This window comes from Aquarana catesbeiana, linkage group LG07, assembly GCF_042186555.1.
Source record: "Aquarana catesbeiana isolate 2022-GZ linkage group LG07, ASM4218655v1, whole genome shotgun sequence".
Lineage (NCBI taxonomy): Eukaryota > Metazoa > Chordata > Amphibia > Anura > Ranidae > Aquarana > Aquarana catesbeiana.
The window spans coordinates 83448084-83473431 of record NC_133330.1 but is presented as its reverse complement, the minus strand read 5'-3'; the positions used below and the strand labels follow the sequence as shown (position 1 = coordinate 83473431).

At 44.4% G+C, this 25348-nt stretch overlaps 1 protein-coding gene across 1 annotated transcript in view; it reads right to left on the bottom strand.

Moving 5' to 3' along the window:
- The window catches only part of CFAP92 (cilia and flagella associated protein 92 (putative)), a 303652-nt gene extending 278902 nt beyond the window's left edge, over window positions 1–24750 (bottom strand). The window contains exons 1-2 of the mRNA XM_073592393.1: window positions 24516–24750; window positions 8882–9306 (exon numbers count right to left, since the gene is read on the bottom strand). Coding sequence (XP_073448494.1) covers window positions 8882–9233 — 352 coding nt within the window. The 5' untranslated portion in view covers window positions 9234–9306; window positions 24516–24750. The remainder of the gene's footprint in view (window positions 1–8881; window positions 9307–24515) is intronic.
- Between the last annotated feature and the right edge of the window lie 598 nt (window positions 24751–25348).

Below are 25348 nucleotides of genomic sequence, written 5' to 3'. Positions count from 1 at the left end.
TGATTCGGCTTAGTCATGCCCTCTTGTGTTGCTTGACTTCACACAAATTCCTAGGGTGTGCTCTTTGGCATAAAGTGCAGATGTGAAGTAGACGGCATTGGCTGAAGTTGCAGGACCCATAATTGAAGTTGTTACAGATGGCTGCCCCTCCCACGGTTCGGACTGGGCGTCCGAGTTTGTCCACCTGGGGCGTTGGTTCAGGGATCGACTGGCCCTGTACTGTACCTGAGGTAGAGGGGAACTCGAAGGGCCGTCTGATCGCCGTATTGGCGCACCAGGTGGCAGTGTGGGTGGAAGACTGGCAAATTGCACACAGAGGTGAGCGTAAGCCGGCAAAGTGGCGGCAAAAGAGCTCTGTGTCCATGAGACTCCAATCTGTCGTGATCTGGAATTGTGAGAATCTGGCGGCGGCCTTGGCTGAGAAGGAACGATGATAATCGTAGAAGGCGAAACCTCCATACTTGTGGCCCAAGTCTACCACAGTATGGAGGTATAAGTCCAGCTCTTCCCGCCTGCTAGGGGTGGCTGAGCACAAGACATCTCTGAGCATGCCAAAGGCCAGGGTAAATTCAGGGACTGATAGCTTGCGGTTCAGCCTGGGGTCTTTGGCTTTAAGGACCACCGATATGTCGCCCCAGGAGTAGGCCTTATTTTCTGCCAAATCATGCACGGAGATAAGGAGAGAGGCCAGGTTGACGTCCTTGCCGTCCAAAATGTCCTTCCTGATACTGGTTGGGACCAGGTGGGAGGGTAGACAATGGCGCTTGAGCCTGAGGTACCTGTAGGAAGAGGTGTCAAGGTCTGAGTTGCAGTTGGGTCGGGGACAGCCGTGGCCGGTCGGGCCTCCAGAAGTGCCACCCTGGCTTGGACGTCTGCAACTGAGGTGGATAGAGATGACACCATCGTGTGTAATTGTGAGATGGCCGATGATATGGACTGGAGGGATGCCTGTTGGGTACTGGGTCCTGCTGCTGGTGGGGGGAAGAGGAGTTTGAAGAGCTCGCCTTTCCTCGCTGTGGCGGGGAAGGGGACACCTCTGCGTCTGAGCTCTGCCATCAGTTTGGGGATAGTCCATCCCCTGAGGGATTGCACGCTGCCGCTTTCTGAGACCGGAGTAGGTGATAGAGGGGCCGTGAAGTCTTCACTGCCGGCCTGGGACATGGTTGCTCTGGTGAGGATCTCTCGAGCTTTATTTCCTGGTTGACTGTAACCTATTGGGGGTGAGATGAATTTCAAGTTTTTCTTTGATCCGCTGAGTCATACTTACCCGACTTATTCTCCCTTTTTTTTTTTTTTTTTTTTTACCTGGGGGGATATCGTCCAACCTGGTGCAGGGTGGACCTACTGAACTTTGACTGACCTGAGGAAGATGAAAGGTGACAATTCGTGAAGGGATTGCTAAGTAACTTGAAGCCATGATTTGTATGGTGCTTGCAATTTTGTGACAGTGAAATGATTCGAAATGTTTTGCCTTGATTGTGAAATGAATGAACTGCATGACAGAGGTGCGGCCTGGTCGTGTCACGATTTGTTCGACCGTGGACCGGGCTCTGGAGCGTGTATTGGAATGAGGCAACTGAAAATATTGGTGCTCCTGGGACGAATCGGTGCTTGTTTGATGCATCTGGATTCGAATAGGAGTGCAGTATTAAATGAAATTAGAGAAATGATTGTTTTGACCGAGGCTCGAATTGGTTGTGCCGTGTTAGCGACTGGCAACTAACCGAGCTCTGGTGTAGGTATGAAATGTGATCGGAACCAGTGATGCATGCCGTGACGAATGGTGCGCCTCAGATGCGACTGGTTCCGAAACGGTGATGCGTTGTGGGAGTAAAATGGTAGAAATTGCATGACAGAGATATGGGTCAATCCCCCGATGTCTACGATTTAGCTATGATCCGGACTCTGGAGCATGTATCAGAAATGTGGCCAATCCTGGGCACGCCGAGACGAATCGGTGCATTTTCATGCGACTGAATTCCTGTCGGAACGTGATACGTGGGACTGAAATGATAACCATGACAGAGGTACAAATGACTGATAACGTAACTCTGGAGCATGTATAGAAATGAGGCCAATCCTGGGGCACGCCGGGATGAATTGGTGCATTTTTCATGCGACTAAATTCATGTCGGAACGTGATGCATGGAAATGAAATGATAACCATGACAGAGGTACAATTGACTGATAAACGTAACTCTGGAGCATGTATAGAAATGAGGCCAATCCTGGGGCACGCCGAGACGAATCGGTGCATTTTTCATGCGACTGAATTCATGTCGGGACGTGATACATGGAAATGAAATGATAACCATGACAGAGGTACAATTGACTGATAACGTAACTCTGGAGCATGTATAGAAATGAGGCCAATCCTGGGGCACGCCGAGACGAATCGGTGCATTTTTCATGCGACTGAATTCATGTCGGGACGTGATACATGGAAATGAAATGATAACCATGACAGAGGTACAATTGACTGATAAACGTAACTCTGGAGCATGTATAGAAATGAGGCCAATCCTGGGGCACGCCGAGATGAATCGGTGCATTTTTTTTTTTTTTTTTTTTTTCATGCGACTGAATTCATGTCGGAACGTGATACGTGGAAATGAAATGATAACCATGGCAGAGGTACAATTGACTGACAATAACGTAACTCTGGTGCATGTATAGAAATGAGGCCGTAATAACTGGGGCACACCGGAACGAATCGGCGCACCTTTGGTGCGACTGGATTCGAATCGGAGCGCGGTAAGTGACTGAAATGAGAAATGATTTGAAATGTCAGAAATGAGTTTAGAAATGTTTCAGAAATGAGAAATGGTTGGTATCGAACTGACTTGATAAATTGCAATTTGCGACTCGCTATGGCTGTCTACCGACGCATATACATATTTTTTTTATTTTTTTTTTGAATACCGACATGCTAGAAATGAAGCGACGTCTGCGTCGCGGTGCTGTCGAAAGGGTAACATATCGAACGTACGAGCGATATACATTGCAGTTTGTGAAATGCGAGTGAAACGAAAATTTGAAATCACGGTTTAGTGACATGATATGAAAACGAAAAGTCCGACGGGACCTTACCTGCGACAGCCAAGCCAGACGCGTGGTACAAAATACAAACGAAAAACGCGGACTTCGAAGGTTTTGAGTACGGAATATCGAATACGGGAACTTGCGAGGCAAGAACTTGCGGACGCTGGTATATCGAATAGTCGGCCTAGTGACGTATATCGCGCACAGGAAACCGACAAGCACCACAGGTGAGCGGGCTGCTTAAATACCCCCCGGGCTCCTCCCATAAATTCAGGCCACCATACTGGCCTTCCTACATATATATATATATATATATATATAACCATATATATAGTTTACTTTTTCAAACTCAGTTATTGTTTTTTTCAAATGCGGTAGAATTTTTTCAAATTTTATAGTTTTTTTCGAATGTGGTAGAAATTGTTCAAATTTGACAGTTTTTTTTGAATGTGGTAGAATTTTTTCGAATTTGATATTTTTTTCGAATGTAGTAAAATTTTTTTTGAATTTGATAGTTTTTTTTGAATGTGGTAGAATTTTTTCGAATTTGACAGTTTTTTTCGAATGTGGTAGAATTTTTTCGAATTTGACAGTTTTTTTCGAATGTGGTAGAATTTTTTCGAATTTGACAGTTTTTTTCGAATGTGGTAGAATTTTTTCGAATTTGATAGTTTTTTCGAATGTGGTAGAATTTTTTCGAATTTTATAGTTTTTTTCGAATGTGGTAGAAATTTTTCGAATTTGACAGTTTTTTTTCGAATGTGGTAGAATATTTTCGAATTTGATATTTTTTTCGAATGTGTTAGAATTTTTTCGAATTTGACAGTTTTTTTCGAATGTGGTAGAATTTTTTCGAATTTGATAGTTTTTTCAAATGTGTTAGAATTTTTTCGAATTTTATAGTTTTTTTCGAATGTGGTAGAAATTTTTCGAATTTGACAGTTTTTTTTCGAATGTGGTAGAATTTTTTCGAATTTGATATTTTTTTCGAATGTAGTAAAATTTTTTTTGAATTTGATAGTTTTTTTTGAATGTGGTAGAATTTTTTCGAATTTGACAGTTTTTTTCGAATGTGGTAGAATTTTTTCGAATTTGATAGTTTTTTTCGAATTTGTTAGAATTTTTTCGAATTTGATAGTTTTTTCGAATGTGGTAGAATTTTTTCGAATTTGACAGCTTTTTTCGAATGTGTTAGAATTTTTTCGAATTTGATAGTTTTTTTTCGAATACGGTCGAATTTTTTCGAATGCGGTCGAATTTTTTCGAATTCGAATACGAAACGAAACAAATTCCGAAAACGAATGTAATGAATGCAACGAATTTAACTAAACGAATTTAGTTAAATAACGAATCGAAACGAAACTAAACTAAACGAATTTTTTCATCCTGCACATGTCTGGCGGCTGCCTGCTGATGCTGAGACTTAGTTGCTTGCTGCAGAGAAAAGAGAGTAGGAACACCAGTGGCCAGGCGCCCTAGGCAGCAGTGCGCCCTAGGCGGCTGCCTAGTTTGCCTAGTGGTAGCACTTGCTTTGTGCACTATGCACCAACTTGGTCTGCATGGCTGTCGTCCCAGAAGGAAGCCTCTTCTAAAGATGATGCACAAGGAAGCCCGCAAACAGTTTGCTGAAGACAAGCAGACTAAGGACATGGATTACTGGAACCATGTCCTGTGGTCTGATGAGACCAAGATAAACTTATTTGGTTTAGATGGTGTTAAGCGTGTGTGGCGGCAACCAGGTGAGGAGTACAAAAACAAGTGTGTCTTGCCTACAGTCAAGCATGGTGGTGGAGTGTTATGGTCTGGGGCTGCATTAGTGCTGCCGGCACTGGGGAGCTACAGTTCAATGAGGGAACCATGAATGCCAACATGTACTGTGACATACTGAAGCAGATCATGATCCCCTCCCTTCGAAAACTGGGCCACAGGGCAGTATTCCAACATGAAAACGACCCCAAACATACCTCAAAGATGACCACTGCCTTGCTAAAGAAGCTGGGGGGAAAGGTGATGGACTGGCCAAGCATGTCTCCAGATCTAAACCTTATTGAGCATCTGTGGGACATCCTCAAATGCAAGGTGGAAGAGCACAAGGTCTCTAACATCCACCAGCTCCGTGATGTCATCATGGAGGAGTAGAAAAGGACTCCAGTGGCAACCTGTGAAACTCTGGTGAACTCCATGCCCAAGAGGGTTAAGGCAGTGCTTAAAACAAATGGTGGCCACACAAAATATTGACACTTTGGGCCCAATTTGGACATTTTCACTTAGGGGTGTACTCACTTTTGTTGCCAGGAGTTTAGACATCAATGGCTGTATGTTTAGTTATTCTGAGGGGGCAGCAAATTTACACTGTTATACCGCTGGCTTCAGGCAATCAGCTGCACATGCACAGGCCTGATGAAATACGTCATCCACGACGCATAGAGCATCTCTGTCGTGGAAATACGTCATCCACGACGCTCTATGCATCGTGGATGACGTATTTCATCACGCCTGTGCATGTGCAGCTGATTGCCTGAAGCCAGCGGTGACTACTTTAGCTGATACAAGCGGATGGTGGCCCAGAGGACTTGACATTTATATAGTGCTGACAACGGACCCTGCTCAACAAACGGAGCATACAGGACGGCACATACAGCCCCCCGGTCCGGAGAAAGATAGTATAGGACTGTGATTATATCGCTCCATGAGTGGTCGGGTGAGCGGACCATAGGTCCTTTAACTGCCTCCTTTTACTTTGCATCCTGCTTTTTGTTACTTCTCAGCCAGTATTAGCCAACTTCATAAACAACGTCATTGAGTTATTGTTTTTCCAACAGTTAGACCCTGTGAATACATGCAATTCCCTTCTGGGAAACTGTATTTCTGTATCTTTGGACTGGACACTGACGCCCCTTTCACACGATCGGACCGTTCAGGTCCGCCTGTCAGTTTTGACGGCGGACCTGAACGGGCGATCCATGTTAGCCTATGGAGCGTCGGATGTCAGCGGAGACATGTCCGCTGACATCCGACCCCGTCCGATCCGCTAAAAGCAGACGTATGGCTCTATGTCCAGATCCGTCGCTGGCGGATCGGATCGGGTGAGATCTGACAAAAACGGACACGCTGTCCGTTTTCGTCCGATCCCTCCATAGGCGGCAGCGGCGCCTGACAAGCCCCTCCCCGCTCAGTGAGCAGAGAGGGACCTGTCATCCGCCGACTCAGCGGAGATCAACGGACAGATCTCCCGCTGAGCCGGCGGACCGAGGCGGGCTCCGTAGAAACGGAGCCCGCCTCGTGTGAAAGGGGCCTAACTGTGGACTATAATCATCTCTCCACACTGACAGCTATGTCTTGTTACAACACTAATTAAGGCTGTCTCTGTGGGACTAGCAACTTGACTCAATCAACTACCCTTTAAACAGGGGTCTTTTGTTAAAAGGGTTTCTATTTAAATACAGTGACTGGACGGACTTTGTTATGTATGGTGCATGTCACTGAAATCATTATGCCCCGTACACACGGTCGGACATTGATCGGACATTCCGACAACAAAAATCCTAGGATTTTTTCCGACGGATGTTGGCTCAAACTTGTCTTGCATACACACGGTCACACAAAGTTGTCGGAAAATCCGATCGTTCTGAACGCGGTGACGTAAAACACGTACGTCGGGACTATAAACGGGGCAGCAGCCAATAGCTTTCATCTCTTTATTTATTCTGAGCATGTGTGGCACTTTGTGCGTCGGATTTGTGTACACACGATCGGAAATTCCGACAACGGATTTTGTTGTCGGAATATTTTATAGCCTGCTCTCAAACTTTGTGTGTCGGAAAATCCGATGGAAAATGTGTGATGGAGCCTCCACACGGTCGGAATTTCCAACAACAAGGTCCTATCACACATTTTCCGCCGGAAAATCCGACTGTGTGTACGGGGCATAAGTCTGATCCACAAATATTACTTAATCCCATTAACAATAGCCTTGTTACAGGTGTGTGCATGCATGGTTGAAGCGTGATGCAGCTGCTCTTAAACAGACATCGTTGTCTATTTTTAATATGATCTTGGTGTTGGTGGTAGGTACCTGGTCTTAAATATATTTTTCTAATAAAATTTATCCCTTATTAAGCAGCATGGTCCGCCTGTGTCTCTTCTCAGTGGGAGCCTTTCCCGTGAAAAAAAGAATTCTCTCTATAGTATTTTAGGCACAGAGACCGCACTTATTATTATTGGTGAGCCTGCAAATTTCGGGACATCAGACAGGTATATTGAACACCCAGTGTTGTGTTTACTAATAGTGAGTATTGATCTCCAACCAATTTTTCTATACATAATTCTTTAGCCAGTTAACTGCAGCTGCTGATCGAAAAAAGTTTTCCAACTTGTCAGTTCCACAGACATCAATCAACAATTGACTTCTGATGAAGCGGTACATCCACACACTGATTGAAATTTAGAAAGTTTATGAATTGGCCAAATTTTAATCTGTCCGTGGCCAGCTTTGGAGAGATGTGTCCATCAGGGACATGGATGGACACATTTTATTTTCATTTGCCTTTAGTGTGGAAAAACAGAGCCATTCCTATAGATGTATTGTTTGTTACTTATCCCTGATCAGATCTCCAACATGCTTTCTCTAAGCATCCTTTCAGCATGTTTCAGTGGCAATTAACTTTTTAGCTAACATACTATCACAGTGGTAACTGACCCAAACCAAAAAATTCATTTTCGATTTTCAAGAGAATTGCAGTAACCCAAAACTGTCACAAAACACATCACCTCTGTAAATGGAGATATCAGGTAATAATTTCTGGGCCAGCATGCTTCCTTAGTGGTTAAGACAGCAGTCTAGGTGAAATTCCCCAGTGTTCACCACTAAGCTACTGTTCACAGTTTGATGATTATATTCCCTTATGTGACATAAGCAGGGACCACCACTATTACAGTGCCATAAGGCTTCCTGTCTATCTGTCATTCATTGAATCGGAACTCTTTTATTATTAGTATGCAGCATATGTTAAACCAAAAGATTTTTTTTTTTTTTTTCAGTTTTGGATAGATATCCTAATTTCCTGTCTAGCTGACAAGAGTTTACCCAGACAGGAAGTGAGGGGAAATTTGCAACAGGGCAGACGAAAACAAATAATAAAGAGCTGGCATAGATTATAGACTTCTCCTTCTCTACTAAAGAAAAGCATTTTATTTATGTCCGTGTTTTTGTCGAAGTTCTCCACACTTCCTGTCGGGTAAAATGTTGACAGCAAAACAGGAACTAGTAAAGGCAGTTCTCACTAATGGAGCCCCAGATGGCAGTAGAAACCTGACAGGGATCCTTCCCCACTCTATCCAAAACTAAAAAAAGTTTTGGCTGGACATGCTATATACTATATATATATATATATATATATTTACAGCACCGACAATTTACGTAGCCCCTGACCTTTCAAGGCACTTACAATCTAAGCTCCTGAACTCACATTCATACATGCACATACTAATGCCAGTTTAGACACGAGCCAAACAACTTACCAGCATATATCTTTGGGGTGTGGGATGAAACTGGAAAGTACCAAAAGGAAACCGCGCAAGCTCAGGAAGAACATGCAAACTCCATGCAGGTACTGTCAAAGTTGGAATTTGAATGGATAACCCTAGTGCTCATATCATTTGAAACAGGTCCCATCTAAGTAACAATACAACATGCTTGCTAACTGCTATGTGAACATTACAAAATTATTTAATTCAAATACCTAATAAAAGTTATGCATAATTATACTGTTCAAGGTGAATTAAGGCTACTATGTATTTAATCATATGGTCTGTAAGGAATTTCATCATAAAGAATTACCTTTTTTAGGTAGCCCTGGGATTGCAAATGAGATAGTGATTGTGCAAGTCACAGTGTGAGGCACATCTTCCAACTTCTGGCTAGCGATGTCCTTATTTCTAGTTGTCTCATCAACCCCTTGTCTGGAATCCATCAATGTCACCTGTGAGTTGATATCTCCAGAGCTTTCTTCATCAGATGACACTTTGCTGGTGTTTGGAGAAGAGCAGCCAGTTTCATAATCTGAAACATGTTCCTTATGGGAGAAATGTTTTTTTTCTGGGGTCTTGAGCTCGCTGTCCGTAGGAACCCCACTATCATAGTCATCATTTTCTGATGAGATCATTTGCCCAACTGTGGAGTCTGGGTACATGCTTCTTCTGTAGGTTCAGCAGGATCCTCAACCTTGTTGGCTTTGACACTTCATATTTTTTTTTTTTTCAATCCTAAAAATAAGATGTTGTTAAATATCTTCAGGATTATTTTATAAGTAAATTAAAGGAGTTGTAAAGGTAGAAGGTTTTTTATCTTAATGCATTCTATGCATTAAGATAAAAAGACTTCTGTGTGCCCGCAGCCCTCCGAATACTTACCTGAGCCCCATCTCTGTCCAGCAATGTCCACTAGTGTCTCGGCCGAGACACGCCCTCCTGATTGGCTGAGACACAGCAGCGGAGCCATTGGCTGTTAACCAAAGCCAGTCTGCCAATCGGAAGAGAGGGGGTGGGGCCAGGCTGCAGCTTTTTGTCTGAATGTGACTCGGCTCGGGTGCCTCCATAGCAAGCTGCTTGCTGTGGAGGCACTCGACAGGAGGGAGGGGCCAGGAGCACAGAAGAGGGACCCGTGAAGAGGAGGATCCAGGCTGCTGTGTGCAAATCCACTGCAACAGAGCAAGTAAGAGCCGGTTCACACTGGGACGACTTGTCAGGCGACTTAGCCGCCTGACAAGTCGCGTCCTGTTCTGTACAATGGAACTGTTCTACGCAAGTCGCTCCGACTTAGAAAAAGGTTCCTGTAATACTTTGGGGGCGACTTGCATTGACTTCTATATAGAAGTCGTTTTGCAAGTCACTGCTGCTGTCGTGTTCAAGTCGCCTGAGGCAGTCGCACTGCAAGTTGTGCTGCCTCAGTGTGAACCGACTCTTAGTATAACATATTCGTTATTTTATTGAAAAAAAAAAAATACTTTACAATCACTTTAAACAAGATAGTATGGTGAAAGTATAAAACTGACACAAAACCTTATGTGTTCTTATGTATACTTTAACATGTGGCAATTTTTTAAAGCTGAACTCCAGTGATGATAGATTTTGCATACTTACTTTGCGGCAGCTTGGCCCAGTGTTAGTATGCATAGGTGAGGCTTGACCCTTTAGCATATTAACTACAAGGGCTCGCTCACCCGGCACAGCTACCATTTAGAGAACACCTTGTATTTTTCTTAATGAATGCACAGTTGTGACTGCACAAGATGGAGATCATGATGTCACTGCCCCTCCTCTCCACTTTGCTCAATCAGAGATCGCTTTGCATTCATTGAGAAAAATCCTGGGTGTTCTCTGAATAGCGGTGGTGAGTGAGTGGCTTCCCTTCTGCATAGTAACCACAGGGGGTTGCTCAGAGATGCCATTCAGAGAATACCTTGCATTTTGCAAAGCATTCTCCGAATGGACGAGTAAGAGATTATTAAATTGCCACCCCTCCTCTTCAACTTGTTCTGTCAGAGAATGCTTTGCATTCATAGAGGAAAATGCAAGGTGTTCTCCAGTCACCAGCTCTCTGCTCAGGGAGCCCTGAGAACAAAGCGATCGGCGGTGTTTGGTTGCTCGGTTCTCAGTGTTAGAGCCGACAGGGAACCGATGCTGCATCCACCTAGGCAAGTATGAATCTGCAAAAAAAAAATAAAAACATACAGTGCCTTGAAAAAGTATTCATACCCCTTGAAACTTTCCACATTTTGTCATGTTACAACCAAAAACGTAAATGTATTTAATTGGGATTTTATGTGATAGGCCAACACAAAGTGGCACATAATTGTGAAGTGGAAGGAAAATGATAAATGGTTTTCCAAATTTCTTACAAATGAATATGTAAAAAGTGTGGCTCGCATTTGTATTCAGCCCCCCTGAGTCAATACTTTGTAGAACCACCTTTCGCTGCAATTACAGCTGCAAGTCTTTTTGGGGATGTCTCTACCAGCTTTGTACATCTAGAGAGTGACATTTTTGCCCATTTTTCTTTATAAAATAGCTCAAGCTCTGTCAGATTGGATAGAGAGTGTCTGTGAACAGCAAAAGTAAAACAGCAAACAGCAAAAGTCTTGCCACAGATTCTCAATAGGATTTAGGTCTGGACTTTGACTGGGCCATTCTAACACATGAATATGCTTTAATTTAAACCAGTGTTTCTCAACCTTTTTTCAGTTAAGGCACCCTTTAAAATTATGAACAGTCTCAAGGCACCCCCATTCTAAAATGTAAAAAATGATTCTAATATTTTTACACACTGCAGGAATATCCACACGTAAGACACCCAATGTTAGAGGGGATTTATTCTTCCAAAGGAAATACACTTTTGCACACTGGTACTGACTAGTATTCCTAGGTTTCTCTTCTCCCTCAATTTCTCTCCATCAGTCAGCTCATGTGACACCAGTACTGATGGAGAGGGGAACAGGAGGGCCAAACAATAATGCTGCGGAGGGGACAAACATCCTCCTTATCAACTGATGACATCATTGGTTGTTAGGATGCCAGTGTCTAGAAAGTTGAAATGGTGCATAATGAAAACCTGTGGCTTTGTGTAATTAAAAGGCAGACTTCATCCACCTGCTGGCTTGATCAATTTCTAGGCATTTTGCCAAGGCATCCCTAAAGAAACCTCAAGGCACCCTGGTTGAAAAGGGTTGATCTAAAGCATTCCATTGTAGCTCTGGCTGTATGTGTAGGGTCGTTCTCCTGCTAGAAGGTGAACCTCTGCCCCAGTCTCAAGTCTTTTGTAGACTCAAACAGGTTTTCTTCTAAGATTGCCCTGTATTTGGCTCCATTCAACTTCCCATCAACTCTGACCAGCTTCCCTGTCCCTGCTGAAGAAAAGCATCCCCACAACGTGACACAGCCACCACCATGTTTCACGGTGGGATGGTGTGTTCAGGGTAATGTGCTGTGTTAGTTTTCCACCACACATAGCGTTTGGCTTTTAGGCAAAAAAGTTCCATTTTGGTCTCATCTGACCAGAGCATCTTCTTCCACATTTGCTGTGTCCCCCATATGGCTTCTAGCAAACTGCAAACGGGACTTCCTATGGCTTTCTTTCAACAATGGCTTTCTTCTTGCCACTCTTCCAAAAAGGGCAATTTTGTGGAGTGCACGACTAATAGTTGTCCTGTGGAAAGATTCTCCCACCTGAGCTGTGGATCTCTTCAGCTCCTCCAGAGTTCCCATGGGCCTCTTGGCTGCTTTTCTAAATAATGCTCTCCTTGCCCAACCTGTCAGTTTTCGGTGGACGGCCATGTCTTGGTAGGTTTGTAGTTGTGCCATACTCTTTCTATTTTCGGATGATGGATTGAACAGTGCTCCGTGAGATGTTCAAAGCTTGGGATTTTTTTTTATAACCTAACCCTGCTTTAACCACTTGCCGACCGCCTAACGCAGATAAACTGCGGCAGAATGGCACAGGCAGGCAGAATCACGTACCTGGTACGTGATCTGCCTCCCGCGGGCGGGGGGCGCGTCGCGCCACCCCCCGGTGCCCGAGGCGGTCAGCTTCATTAGGGGAGCGATCCAGGCTGAGGGGGAGGCCACTCATTCGTGGCCACCCCCTCGCAATCGTTCCCAATGAATGAAAATCTTCCTCTGCTGCTGTAATGTAAACAGCGGCAGAGGAAGTGATGTCATCTCTCCTCGAGCCGGTCTTTTCATTCCGGCGACGAGGAGAGAAGACATCAATGTGAGTTGCACAACACTACACTAACAGTCGAACACACTAGGCACACTTTTCACCCCCCATCACCCCCCTGTACCCCCTGTCACAGTGACACCAATAGCAGTTTTTTTTTTTTGCATTGGTGTCAGTTTGTGAGAGTTATAAGTGGTAGGGCAGTTAGTGGTAGCCCCCTTTAGGTCTAGGATACCCCCCTAACAAAGTTTTAACCCCTTGATCACCCCCCGTCGCCAGTGTCACTAAGCAATCGTTTTTCTGATCGCTGTATTAGTGTCACAGGTGACGCTAGTTAGGGAGGTAAGTATATAGGTTCGCCGTCAGTGTTTTATAGCGACAGGGACCCCCATATACTACCTAATAAAGGTTTTAACCCCCTCATTGCCCCCTAGTTAACCCTTTCACCAGTGATCACCGTATAAGTGTTACGGATGACGCTGGTTAGTTTGTTTATTATAGTTTCAGGGCACCCGCCGTTTATTACCTAATAAAGGTTTAACCCCCTAATTGCACGTTGGTGATATAAGTTAAGTTTTAGGGTCAGATAAGGTCTGCGTCGCCCCAGGCAGCGTCAGGTTAGCGCCAGTACTGCTAACACCCACGCACGCAGCATACACCTCCCTTAGTGGTATAGTATCTGAACGGATCAATATCTGATCTGATCAGATCTATACTAGCGTCCCCAGCAGTTTAGGGTTCCCAAAAACGCAGTGTTAGCGGGATCAGCCCAGATACCTACTAGCACCTGCGTTTTGCCCCTCGGCCCAGCCCTGCCCAGCCCACCCAAGTGCAGTATCGATCGATCACTGTCACTTACAAAACACTAAACACACATAACTACAGCGTTCACAGAGTCAGGCCTGATCCCTGCGATCACTAACAGTTTTTGTTGGTAGCGTTTTGATACAGTCACTAACAGTCAGGAGCTTTTTTGCCTGTGAGTCTCACTAGTGTACCACTAAATTTAGAGCCCAAAATGGCAAATCGAAGGTACACTAGTGAAGAGGCCTACACGCTTCTGAGCATGACAGATAGTGAAGAGGAAGTCACTCATCTGTCAGATTCAAGCTCAGAATACGATCCTGTAGAGGACAGCGGCTCCATGACAGATAGCTCTGACGACGGAGTTGTGTTCCTTGCCAATGTCAGGCGTACCAGACCCCGAACTTCTTCTGTCGTTGATGTGCAAGAACCGCAGGTCCCTCGTATAGAGCAGAGCAGTACTAGCGCCGCTATTCCTTCTGGTGAACTGGCAAGCACCAGCGGCCTAGTACACCCTGGTCGTACATCCAGCACTGCAGTATCACATGGTGACGTGGCGAGTCCCATAAGTGCAGTTCAAGCTGGCGAAGTGGCAAGCACAAGTAGTGTCCCGCTGCCACCAAGAAGATGAACACAGGCCCGTAGTGCCCATAGTGCCCTTCCTGCTGCATTCGCCAATCCTAATAAGGAACCCACCACTTCTGCAGCACCCGTACTTCCCCCATTCACTGGCCAACTCGGAATTCAGGTGGCATTCCCGGCATTCAACAGTTGATTTTACGTCACTTGATTTTTATTCGCTGTTTTTCACCGAAGATCTCTATAGATCTATTGTGGACCAAAGCAATTTGTACACTGGTCAACACATCGCCACTATTCCCCAGTCCTCCCTTGCCAGAGATTAGAGACCAATTATGGTCTCCGAATTTAAGCGCTTTCTGGGCCTTTCCCTCGAAATGGGCATAACCAAAAAGAGTGAGTTGCGGTCATATTGGTCCACTATTATTATACACACACTGAAACGTGACCACCAGTGACAAGTGTGACAAATAAAATAATAAAAAACATGGGTAAATAAATGAAGTAAGCAGATTCAAGTCCACTCCAATGGGTTATAGGAAAAAAGGTTCACTAGCAGAACAATCTTCCAAGTGCTGGCTTAGCAAAACGTCCAGACGATGTAAATCGTGCAACTGCAACACCAAGAAGAATGTGATGACAGAAGGGTGCCTCCACCAATGAAAATACTGCCGCTTACCAGCTCCTAAGATCTCTTTTTAAAGGAGATCGTACATGCCTGTGGCTTTCTACCCCAGCCTCGGGTCTCTCAACCTGGATGGCTCCTTAGGTGGTTCTCCCCACAAGGTATCTTCTATAAGGCAGATAGGCACTTCAATGCCATCATGTCTTGTTTAAACTCCTGTTCGTAAGCTCGAGCGAGAGACATTGGCGACATGTTAAGCTCTTTAGACCTCTTGATTATCTTGTCATCAACATCTGTTATTACCATCACCATAACAACATTGATGCCAAAGAATTGGGTCATAATCCTCCGAATTATGTTAAATCGAACATAGGAGCATGCATGCCCGAGAAGTGCGTGATCATAAACTGCAGGCCCACAGCTATACCTGTATCTTCTTAAAGAAGAAGATACAGGTATAGCTGTGAGCCTACAGTTTATGATCACGCACTTCTCGGGCATGCATGCTCCTATGTTCGATTTGACATAATAAGTCAAATCGAACCATAGAGCTGATCAGAGACCAGAATGGCTCCAAACATCTCTATGGCCTAAGAAACCGGAAGCTACGAGCATATCATGACTTAGATTTTGCCGGATGTAAACAGCGCCATTGGGAAATTGGGAAAGCATTTTATCACACCGATCTTGGTGTGGTCAGATGCTTTGAAGGCAGAGGAGAGATCTAGGGTCTAATAGACCCCAATTTTTTCAAAAAAGAGTACCTGTCACTACCTATTGCTATCATAGGGGATATTTACTTTCCCTGAGAAAATGATTTAAAAAAATGAAAAGAACAGTTTAAAAATAAGATTAAAAAAAAAGCAAAAAAATAATAAAGAAAAAAAAAAAACGCAAGTGTCGGTCTGACGTCAAATGTAAACAGCAATTGCACCATGCATGTGAGGTATCACCACGAAGGTCAGATCGAGGGCAGTAATTTTAGCAGTAGACCTCCTCTGTAAATCTAAAGTGCTAACCTGTAAAGGCTTTCAAAGGCTTTTAAAAATGTATTTAGTTTGTCGCCACTGCACGTTTGTGCGCAATTTTAAAGCATGTCATGTTTGGTATCCATGTACTCGGCCTAAGATCATCTTTTTTATTTCATCAAACATTTGGGCAATATATGTGTTTTAGTGCATTAAAATTTTAAAAAGTGTGTTTTTTCCCAAAAAAATGCATTTGAAAAATCGCTGCGCAAATACTGTGTGAAAAAAAAAATGAAACACCCACCATTTTAATCTGTAGGGCATTTGCTTTAAAAAAATATATAATGTTTGGGGGTTCAAAGTAATTTTCTTGCAAAAAAAAAAATAATTTTTTCATGTAAACAAAAAGTGTCAGAAAGGGCTTCGTCTTCAAGTGGTTAGAAGAGTGGGTGATGTGTGATATAAGCTTCTAAATGTTGTGCATAAAATGCCAGAACAGTTCAAAACCCCCCAAATGACCCCATTTTGGAAAGTAGACACCCCAAGCTATTTGCTGAGAGGCATGTCGAGTCCATGGAATATTTTATATTGTGACACAAGTTGCGGGAAAAAGACATTTTTTTTTTTTTTGTCATTATTCAATCACTTGGGACAAAAAAAATAATATTCAATGGGCTCAACATGCCTCTCAGCAATTTCCTTGGGGTGTCTACTTTCCAAAATGGGGTCATTTGGAGGGGTTTGTACTGCCCTGCCATTTTAGCACCTCAAGAAATGAGATAGGCAGTCATAAACTAAAAGCTGTGTAAATTCCAGAAAATGTACCCTAGTTTGTAGACGCTATAACTTTTGCGCAAACCAATAAATATACGCTTATTGACATTTTTTTTTACCAAAGACATGTGGCCGAATACATTTTGGCCTAAATGTATGACTAAAATTTAGTTTATTGGACTTTTTTTATAACAAAAAAGTAGAAAATATCATTTTTTTTTTTCAAAATTTTCGGTCTTTTTCCGTTTATAGCGCAAAAAAAAAAAACGCAAAGGTGATCAAATACCATCAAAAGAAAGCTCTATTTGTGGGAAGAAAAGGACGCAAATTTTGTTTGGGTACAGCATTGCATGACCGCACAATTAGCAGTTAAAGCAACGCAGTGCCAAATTGTAAAAAGTGCTCTGGTCAGGAAGGGGGTAAATCCTTCCGGGGCTGAAGTGGTTAAACTTCCCCACAACTTTATCACTGACCCGTCTGGTGTGTTCCTTGGCCTTCATGATGCTGTTCATTCACTAAGGTTCTCTAACAAACCTCTGAGGACTTCACAAAACAGCTGAGTTTATACTGAGATAAAATTACACACAGGTGGACTCTGGAGGCAACTGGTTCCACTAGAGGTTTAGTTAGGGGTATCAGAGTAAAGGGGGCTAAATACAAATGCACGTCACACTTTTCAGATTTTATTTGTAAAAAGATTTGAAAACTATTTATCATTTTCCTTCCACTTCACAATTATGTTCCACTTTGTGCTGGTCTATCACATAAAATCCCAATAAAATACATTTACGTTTTTGGTTGTAACATGACAAAATGTGGAAAATTTCAAGGGGTATGAATACTTTTTCAAGGCACTGTATCCCTTTACTTAGTGGAAAGTGTCACTTGAGGAAATTACAAACATGCCTCAATGTACACACGCCCACCCATAGGTGCGTAATGCACTCAAGAGTCAAAAGCAATCACATGACCTGCAGAATACATGCTGAAAATGCTGTGTAAGCAACGTTTTTTGTTTTTTTAAATTACAAATATGTATCATTTAAAAGTACAAATATACCTATTAGAATATCAATCTAAATGACTTGAGTTCACAACTACTTTAAGGCCCGGTTTACACCTAAATCGCACAGGAATGTGATGTGCGCTCCCATGCAGTGTTATTTTCAGGCCATCCATTTGAATAGGCTGGATTTCACATTCACTCCTTTTGAATAAGTGCCACACCAAATCGCATGGTGCTGTGGTACCAGCAAACGCACTGTATTTGCGATGCTGCTAATAATGCATTAGCACCCGTAGCAGATCACAAAGGCCGTGCTTTTTTGAGTCGGTGCAGGAAATGCGCATGGAACGGGCCCTTTCCCGCACAGCACTCATCCCGCCCTAATGCCCTGTACACACGGTCGGACATTGATCGGACATTCCGACAACAAAATCCTAGGATTTTTTCCGACGGATGTTGGCTCAAACTTGTCTTGCATACACACGGTCACACAAAGTTGGTGGAAAATCCAATTCTGAACGCGGTGACGTAAAACACGTACGTCGGGACTATAAACAGGGCAGTAGCCAATAGCTTTCATCTCTTAATTTATTCTGAGTGCGTGGCACTTTGTCCGTCAGATTTGTGAACACACGATCGGAATTTCCGACAACGGATTTTGTTGTCGGAAAATTTTATATCCTGCTCTCAAACTTTGTGTGTCGGAAAATCCGATGGAAAATGTGTGATGGAGCCTACACACGGTCGGAATTTCCGACAACAAGGTCCTATCACACATTTTCCATCGGAAAATCCGACCGTGTGTACGGGGCATTAATGCAAACAGCAGCAGTGCCAGCCATTAGGTTGTACAGAGTACAAATCTGGCTGCAGCTGTTCACACGTGTGTAGGGGGTCAGTTTCTCCACCAGCAAAAAAAAAAAAAATAATCGCAGATCCTCACCTGCAAATACCCATCTGAACATGCCCTCTACGCCACAAGAATATTTATGTTTTCCAAATAGTTATTCCAAAATATCTTCTATTATCTAAAATGTTTCTTTACGCCCCATTCATACTATGATGTGTGATGTCAAGTGTTGCGCTTTTGCATGTTTATGTGCTTTTCGTTTGTATTTTCACACTACATACATAGGGCAGTCTGTTCATGTCAATGGGGAGAAAAAAAAGGGGGAAGCGCCACCTAAGTGCAGAGATTAAAAGGCTTTATTAGCGCAACCGTTGAATAACACTTAAGGTCCATACATACGATCTGACTTTTTGACAACAGACATGCAAATTAGCTGTCTTAAGGCAACATCCGACCGTGTGTACGCTCCATCGGACAAACTTTTTTGGTTTTCATCGGACAAATGTTGGCTGTGCGAACAGACAAACTTGGCGGCAACAAAAGTCCTACGTCGGCTAGTCCGATCGTGTGTACACAAAACCATCGGACTTTAGTCCAAAGTACAAACACGCATGCTCAGAACCAATGCAAAAGATCAGACAACAATACAGAAGTTGACCAAAGGGTGGCGCCGGAGAATTGAACTTCCTCTTTTGAAGTGTCGCCAGTACGTTGAAACGTCACTACATTCATGTTTGTTGCCTAAAAAGTCCTACCATGTGTATGCATACCAATTTCACACCCTTTGGACAGAAATCCACGGAAAAGTTTGTTTAAAGTCCGATCGTGTGTATGAGACTTAAGAGGATGTAATTCAGGCTCATAAGTCCAAGGGTGAAGAAGATGTCCAGCCTATATTGCATCCATACGGGTATACCGTCACTCTCCAGGCTGTGTGGATAGATGGATGTTGTCCATAGCGTCATGTGGCCACCAAGAAGCAGGAAACAGGAACCGACAACCAGCGTGAAACACGGCCAGAGCAGACGGAAATGGCATCACGGAAACTGAAACAGGCCTCTAGAAGGTGAGGATAGAAAAGTGTAGCGCTAATTTGTGCATAAAAAAGGTGTGTTGTGTATAACACCTATGTGCATATCAAACGTTGGGATCTGTTAAACCCAACATGTGAATTTACTAGTGATAGCCTCTATAAAAATAGAGTAATGTAAATAGTGAAGTCAATGTGTAATGCGAGCGTTAGGTTCTATTAAACCAAACGTGTGAACCTATTATTAATGACCTATATATAAAAAAATTGAATAGAAAAATATAACTTGATATCAACGTATAATAAAACAACCTATAAATCGTGTGCACACAATCAATATAATCATCAACCATCAAATCCAAAGCCCAAAATATGTATATTGCAACATGACATGAGGTGGGAATAAATGGCGAGTCCCTAGGATATTCAACAGTTCATTCGATTATATACAGGAATCCTGGGTAGATGCAGATATCACAGTAACATCTATTCCTATCTTCAAATAGGCTTTTCCAACTCTTGACCAGGCAAAGAAGATGATATAAAATGCCCTTACCGGACGCGGTGGACTCACAGGCCGTTGGCGGTGAGTCGTATGAGCTTGCACCGTTTAAGTACGGTAGGGTGACTGTTGTCCTTGGTCTCTGGCAAGAGAGTCTTGGAAGGGTTCCCAATCCAAAGCGAAGTCCCGGATTCCTCCTCCAATAAACATTCGTATCTCATGCAATCAGGAAAAGTGGATAAGGAGAAAAAAGGCTCCACATAGTGTAAATTCCGGATTACCGGGAAATTTAATTATATCAAAAAAGAAATTTCCAGTAAAAGTTTAGGTAAAAAAGTTCCTAAAAATAACAGAGGTACATTTAGCTCAGTAACAGATGATAAAATGGCGTCATACATCCGACGCGTTTCGTCTTCAAAAGACATCAACTGGGGTAAAGTTGCCCTTTCATCTGCTGCGCTATTTATATAAAACTATTAAAATTATTAAAATTTACACCGGGGACACCTGTGCGGCGTAACTTCCGGGATTCCCGTCATGTGAGAGTCAGCTGACATTCAGCTGACTATCCTTCCGACCTATCTAGGGATAGGGGATATTTGTCCAACCTATCAGGGGATAGGAACCAAGCCTCGGCCTGATCTTTGGATTCAGCCAATTGTGGTTAAGTAAAAGGGCATGTGATGGACACATCAGAGCGTCTCTGCGCAGGAACGCAGATCGCACGTCACTCTTCCTCGATGGTTACAGCGTCATTACATATTTACGCAATGACGCGGGAGGGACGTACCTTCTCATTATCATAGGCCTCTAGCAGGAGCTGGTGCTCTGAGCACGTAGTCTACTCTCTAATCTACTACTCCCATCCAGCACGGCCGCATCTCATTTCTGTGATGTCATGTTTCCGGCCGCGTTCCACGCTGGTTGTCGGTTCTGGTTTCCTGGTGGCCACAAGACGCTGAGGACAACATCCATCTATCCACACAGCCTGGAGAGTGACGGTATACCTGTATGGATGCAATATAGGCTGGACATCTTCTTCACCCTTGGACTTATGAGCCTGAATTACTTTTCATCCTGTAAGGGCTCATTTACACTTACTTCGGCTTCAACATGGCTTCGAACATGCTTTGTTAAAGCTCTCTGAACGCCAGTCAAAGCTCCTGTCACTAAATAAAATGGTAAGCTTACAGTCCTGTTTACACCTTGCTTTTGCTTTGCTTCGGCTTCACTTCAAAATTATACCCCATGTATCTTCAGTGGTGCTTCAAGGCCTCAATAGAAGTCTATGACAAAGCTTGCTTAAAGCCCCACCGAAGCCTCATCAAAGCTCCACCAAAGCACCAAGCAAAAGCAGGTGTAAACAGGACTGTAAGCTAACCATTTTATTTAGTGACAGGAGCTTTGACTGGCGTTCAGAGAGCTTTAACCACTTGCTTACTGGGCACTTAAACCCCCTTCCTGCCCAGACCAATTTTCAGCTTTCAGCGCTGTTACTCTTTGAATGACAATTGCGCGGTCAGGCTACAGTTTACCCAAATTAAATTTTTATCATTTTTTTCACACAAATAGAGATTTCTTTTGGTGGTATTTAATTGCTGCTGGGTTTTTTATTTTTTTGCTTAATAAAACAAAAAGGGACCGAAATATTGAAAAAAAAAAAAACAAAACTGTTTCATGTTTTTGTTATAAAATTTTGAAAACAGGTACATTTTCTCCTTCACTGATGGGCACTGATAAGGCGGCATTAATGGTCACTGATAGGTGGCACTGATAAGCAATGATGATGTGGCACTGATAGGTGGCACTGATAGGCAGCACTGATCTGTGGCACTGATTATTAGACCATGATGGGCATTGATTGGCAGCACTGATGGGCATTGATGGGTGGCACTGTGGGCACTGGTAGGTGGCACAGTGGGCACTGGTAGGTGGCACTGGTGGGTACTGGTAGGTGGCACTAGTAGGTGGCACAGTGGGCACTGGTAGGTGGCACTGGTGGGCCCAGCCAAGGCATTCTGAGTGAGGGACACAAGCCGGTGATCGTCTTTTTTTTCCCCTCACGCTGATAGCGTGAGGAAAAAAAAAAAAGTACTGATTACCGAGCTTCTGTTTACATCACGTGATCAGCCGTCATTGGCTGACAGCTGATTACGTGGTAAGTGGCCGAGATTGACCTCTTACTTGGATCTGTGATCAGCTCGGTGATCACAGAGCGTGCCGCGCGCTTCCCGCTTGCTCGCCGCTTCCCGCTTGCTCGGGAGGACGTCCATGGACGCCCTCCCCGCAATTAAGGCCCGTGCTGCAGCCGTCTGTGGGCGCCAAGTAGTTAACAAAGCCTGTCCGAAGCCTTGTTTTGAAGCAAGTGTAAACTAGCCCCAAGTGTTATTCAGCGGTTGCGCTAATAAAGCCTTTTAATCTCTGCACTTAGGTGGCGCTTCCTCCTTTTCTTCTCCCTTCTTGTTCACACAGAGCTGGCTATACTCTGAGGACAGCTGCCGCCTACCACCACCCCTGTTCAGATACACATCCAATTGTGTGATCGTTTCTCCCATTCCCACAGATGTACTATGGATTATAAAGTCAATGGACTTTAATGTGCGTTTTAACTTTTTATTAGTAGTTGTGATTCAGCCTTGTATTTACGCCACTATATAGTGTATTTGTGTGTTTGTGTCAATGGGCTGCCCTACAAGCGTCATAGTAGCTCATGCGGCTTGTTAAGCATCTGTTTGCTACATTTGGGGTGCCGATAACATTGAATGGCACTACAAAGGCAGCATTTTTTTTTTTTTGCACATTTTGTAAACACACAATTTTGAGCACGTTCACAACACTGAGGTGTGAATACAACCTAACTTCCTAACATTCCATTCACACAAACATATCAGACTGGACAATATTTATTATAGAATGACAAGTATTGTGAAGCTGGCTCCATAACTTCTCTATCCCGCTCCCTCACAGCACACTGTATAATGGGGACTATCCCTCCCGTATAATGGGGATTATCCTCCCGTATAATGGGGACCTATCCTCCCATATAATGGGGACCATCCCTCCCGTATAATGGGGACAATCCCTCCCGTATAATGGGGACTATCCTCCCGTATAATGGGAACCATCCCTCCCGTATAATGGGGACCATCCCTCCCGTATAATGGGGACCATCCCTCCCGTATAATGGGGACCATCCCTCCCGTATAATGGGGACTATCCCTCCCGTATAATGGGGACTATCCTCCCGTATAATGGGGACTATCCTCCCGTATAATGGGAACCATCCCTCCCGTATAATGGGGACTATCCCTCCCGTATAATGGGGACTATCCCTCCCGTATAATGGGGACTATCCTCCCGTATAATGGGAACCATCCCTCCCGTATAATGGGGACCATCCCTCCCGTATAATGGGGACCATCCCTCCCGTATAATGGGGACTATCCCTCCCGTATAATGGGGACTATCCTCCCGTATAATGGGGACCATCCCTCCCGTATAATGGGAACCATCCCTCCTGTATAATGGGGACTATCCTCCTGTATAATGGGAACCATCCCTCCCGTATAATGGGGACTATCCTCCCGTATAATGGGAACCATCCCTCCCGTATAATGGGGACTATCCCTCCCGTATAATGGGGACTATCCTCCCGTATAATGGGGACTATCCTCCCGTATAATGGGAACCATCCCTCCCGTATAATGGGGACCATCCCTCCCGTATAATGGGGACCATCCCTCCCGTATAATGGGGACCATCCCTCCCGTATAATGGGGACCATCCCTCCCGTATAATGGGGACCATCCCTCCCGTATAATGGGGACCATCCCTCCCGTATAATGGGGACCATCCCTCCCGTATAATGGGGACTATCCCTCCCGTATAATGGGGACTATCCTCCTGTATAATGGGAACCATCCCTCCCGTATAATGGGGACCATCCCTCCCGTATAATGGGGACTATCCTCCTGTATAATGGGGACCATCCCTCCCGTATAATGGGGACTATCCTCCTGTATAATGGGGACCATCCCTCCTGTATAATGGGGACTATCCTCCCGTATAATGGGGACCATCCCTCCTGTATAATGGGGACCATCCCTCCTGTATAATGGGGACTATCCTCCCGTATAATGGGGACCATCCCTCCCGTATAATGGGGACTATCCCTCCCGTATAATGGGGACTATCCTCCTGTATAATGGGGACCATCCCTCCCGTATAATGGGGACTATCCCTCCCGTATAATAGGGACTATCCTCCTGTATAATGGGAACCATCCCTCCTGTATAATGGGAACCATCCCTCCTGTATAATGGGGACTACCCTCCTGTATAATGGGGACCATCCCTCCTGTATAATGGGGATTATCCCTCCTGTATAATGGGGACTACCCGCCTGTATAATGGGGATTATCCCTCCTGTATAATGGGGATTATCCCTCCTGTATAATGGGGACTACCCTCCTGTATAATGGGGATTATCCCTCCTGTATAATGGGGATTATCCCTCCTGTATAATGGGGATTATCCCTCCTGTATAATGGGGATTATCCCTCCTGTATAATGGGGACTATCCTCCTGTATATTGGTGATCCGCCCTCCTCTATCCTCTTACCTGCTCCTCCAACTCTCTGCAACAAAGTTTTCTCCACCAACAAATGCCAACATCACTGTGTTCATCCGCGCCGATAAATAGTCCCCGGTATCTGAAGCGACAGAGCAGCCAGCGGGCTGAAAGCCTCGTCAGCTCGTCGTATTCATTAATAAATACTTTATGTAATGTTTCTCCGTATTTGATAATATGGAAGGATAAAGAGCAAGAATGTGCCGTGCTGGCGGAGGGATACGGAGTGCAGTGCTTGTAGTATTACCATGGAGATGGCTCGGCTTGTAGGGGCGGGGCTGTACCTGTGTTATACAGGAGGAGTGACTCTTATTGGTGGAAAGGAAAGAAAACTTTGCTGTCAAGTTGTTGTTAGAATAACATATCAGTAGAAGCCTGGAGGAGGAGGAGAAGCTGAAAGGGATTGTAAAGATCTCCTTGTAAAACAACCTATTTGATTTAACCCCTTCATGCCTAAGGCCCCTTTCACACGGGACAGATCCCCTCAGCGGACTCCACTTTGGGGGATCGCTCCATTGATCCCGGTTCCTGGCTGAGCGGATGACAGCTCCGTCTCCGCTCATTGTACAGGGACAGACCTGTCAGAGCTCCGCTGTCTTCTGTGCAGACATCCCAAGTCTCCCGCGAGGTGCCGGAGCCTCCCGCATTTCAGGGGCGGCTCCCAGACACCTCCAGCTCCCCTCTGTGTCCTTCACCTCCCTTCTTCTCCCCCCATTCTTCTACAGCCCCCCTCCGTGTCCTTCACCCCCCTTCTTCTCCCCCCATTCTTCTACAGCCCCCCTCCTTGTCCTTCACCCCCCTTCTTCTCCCCCCATTCTTCTACA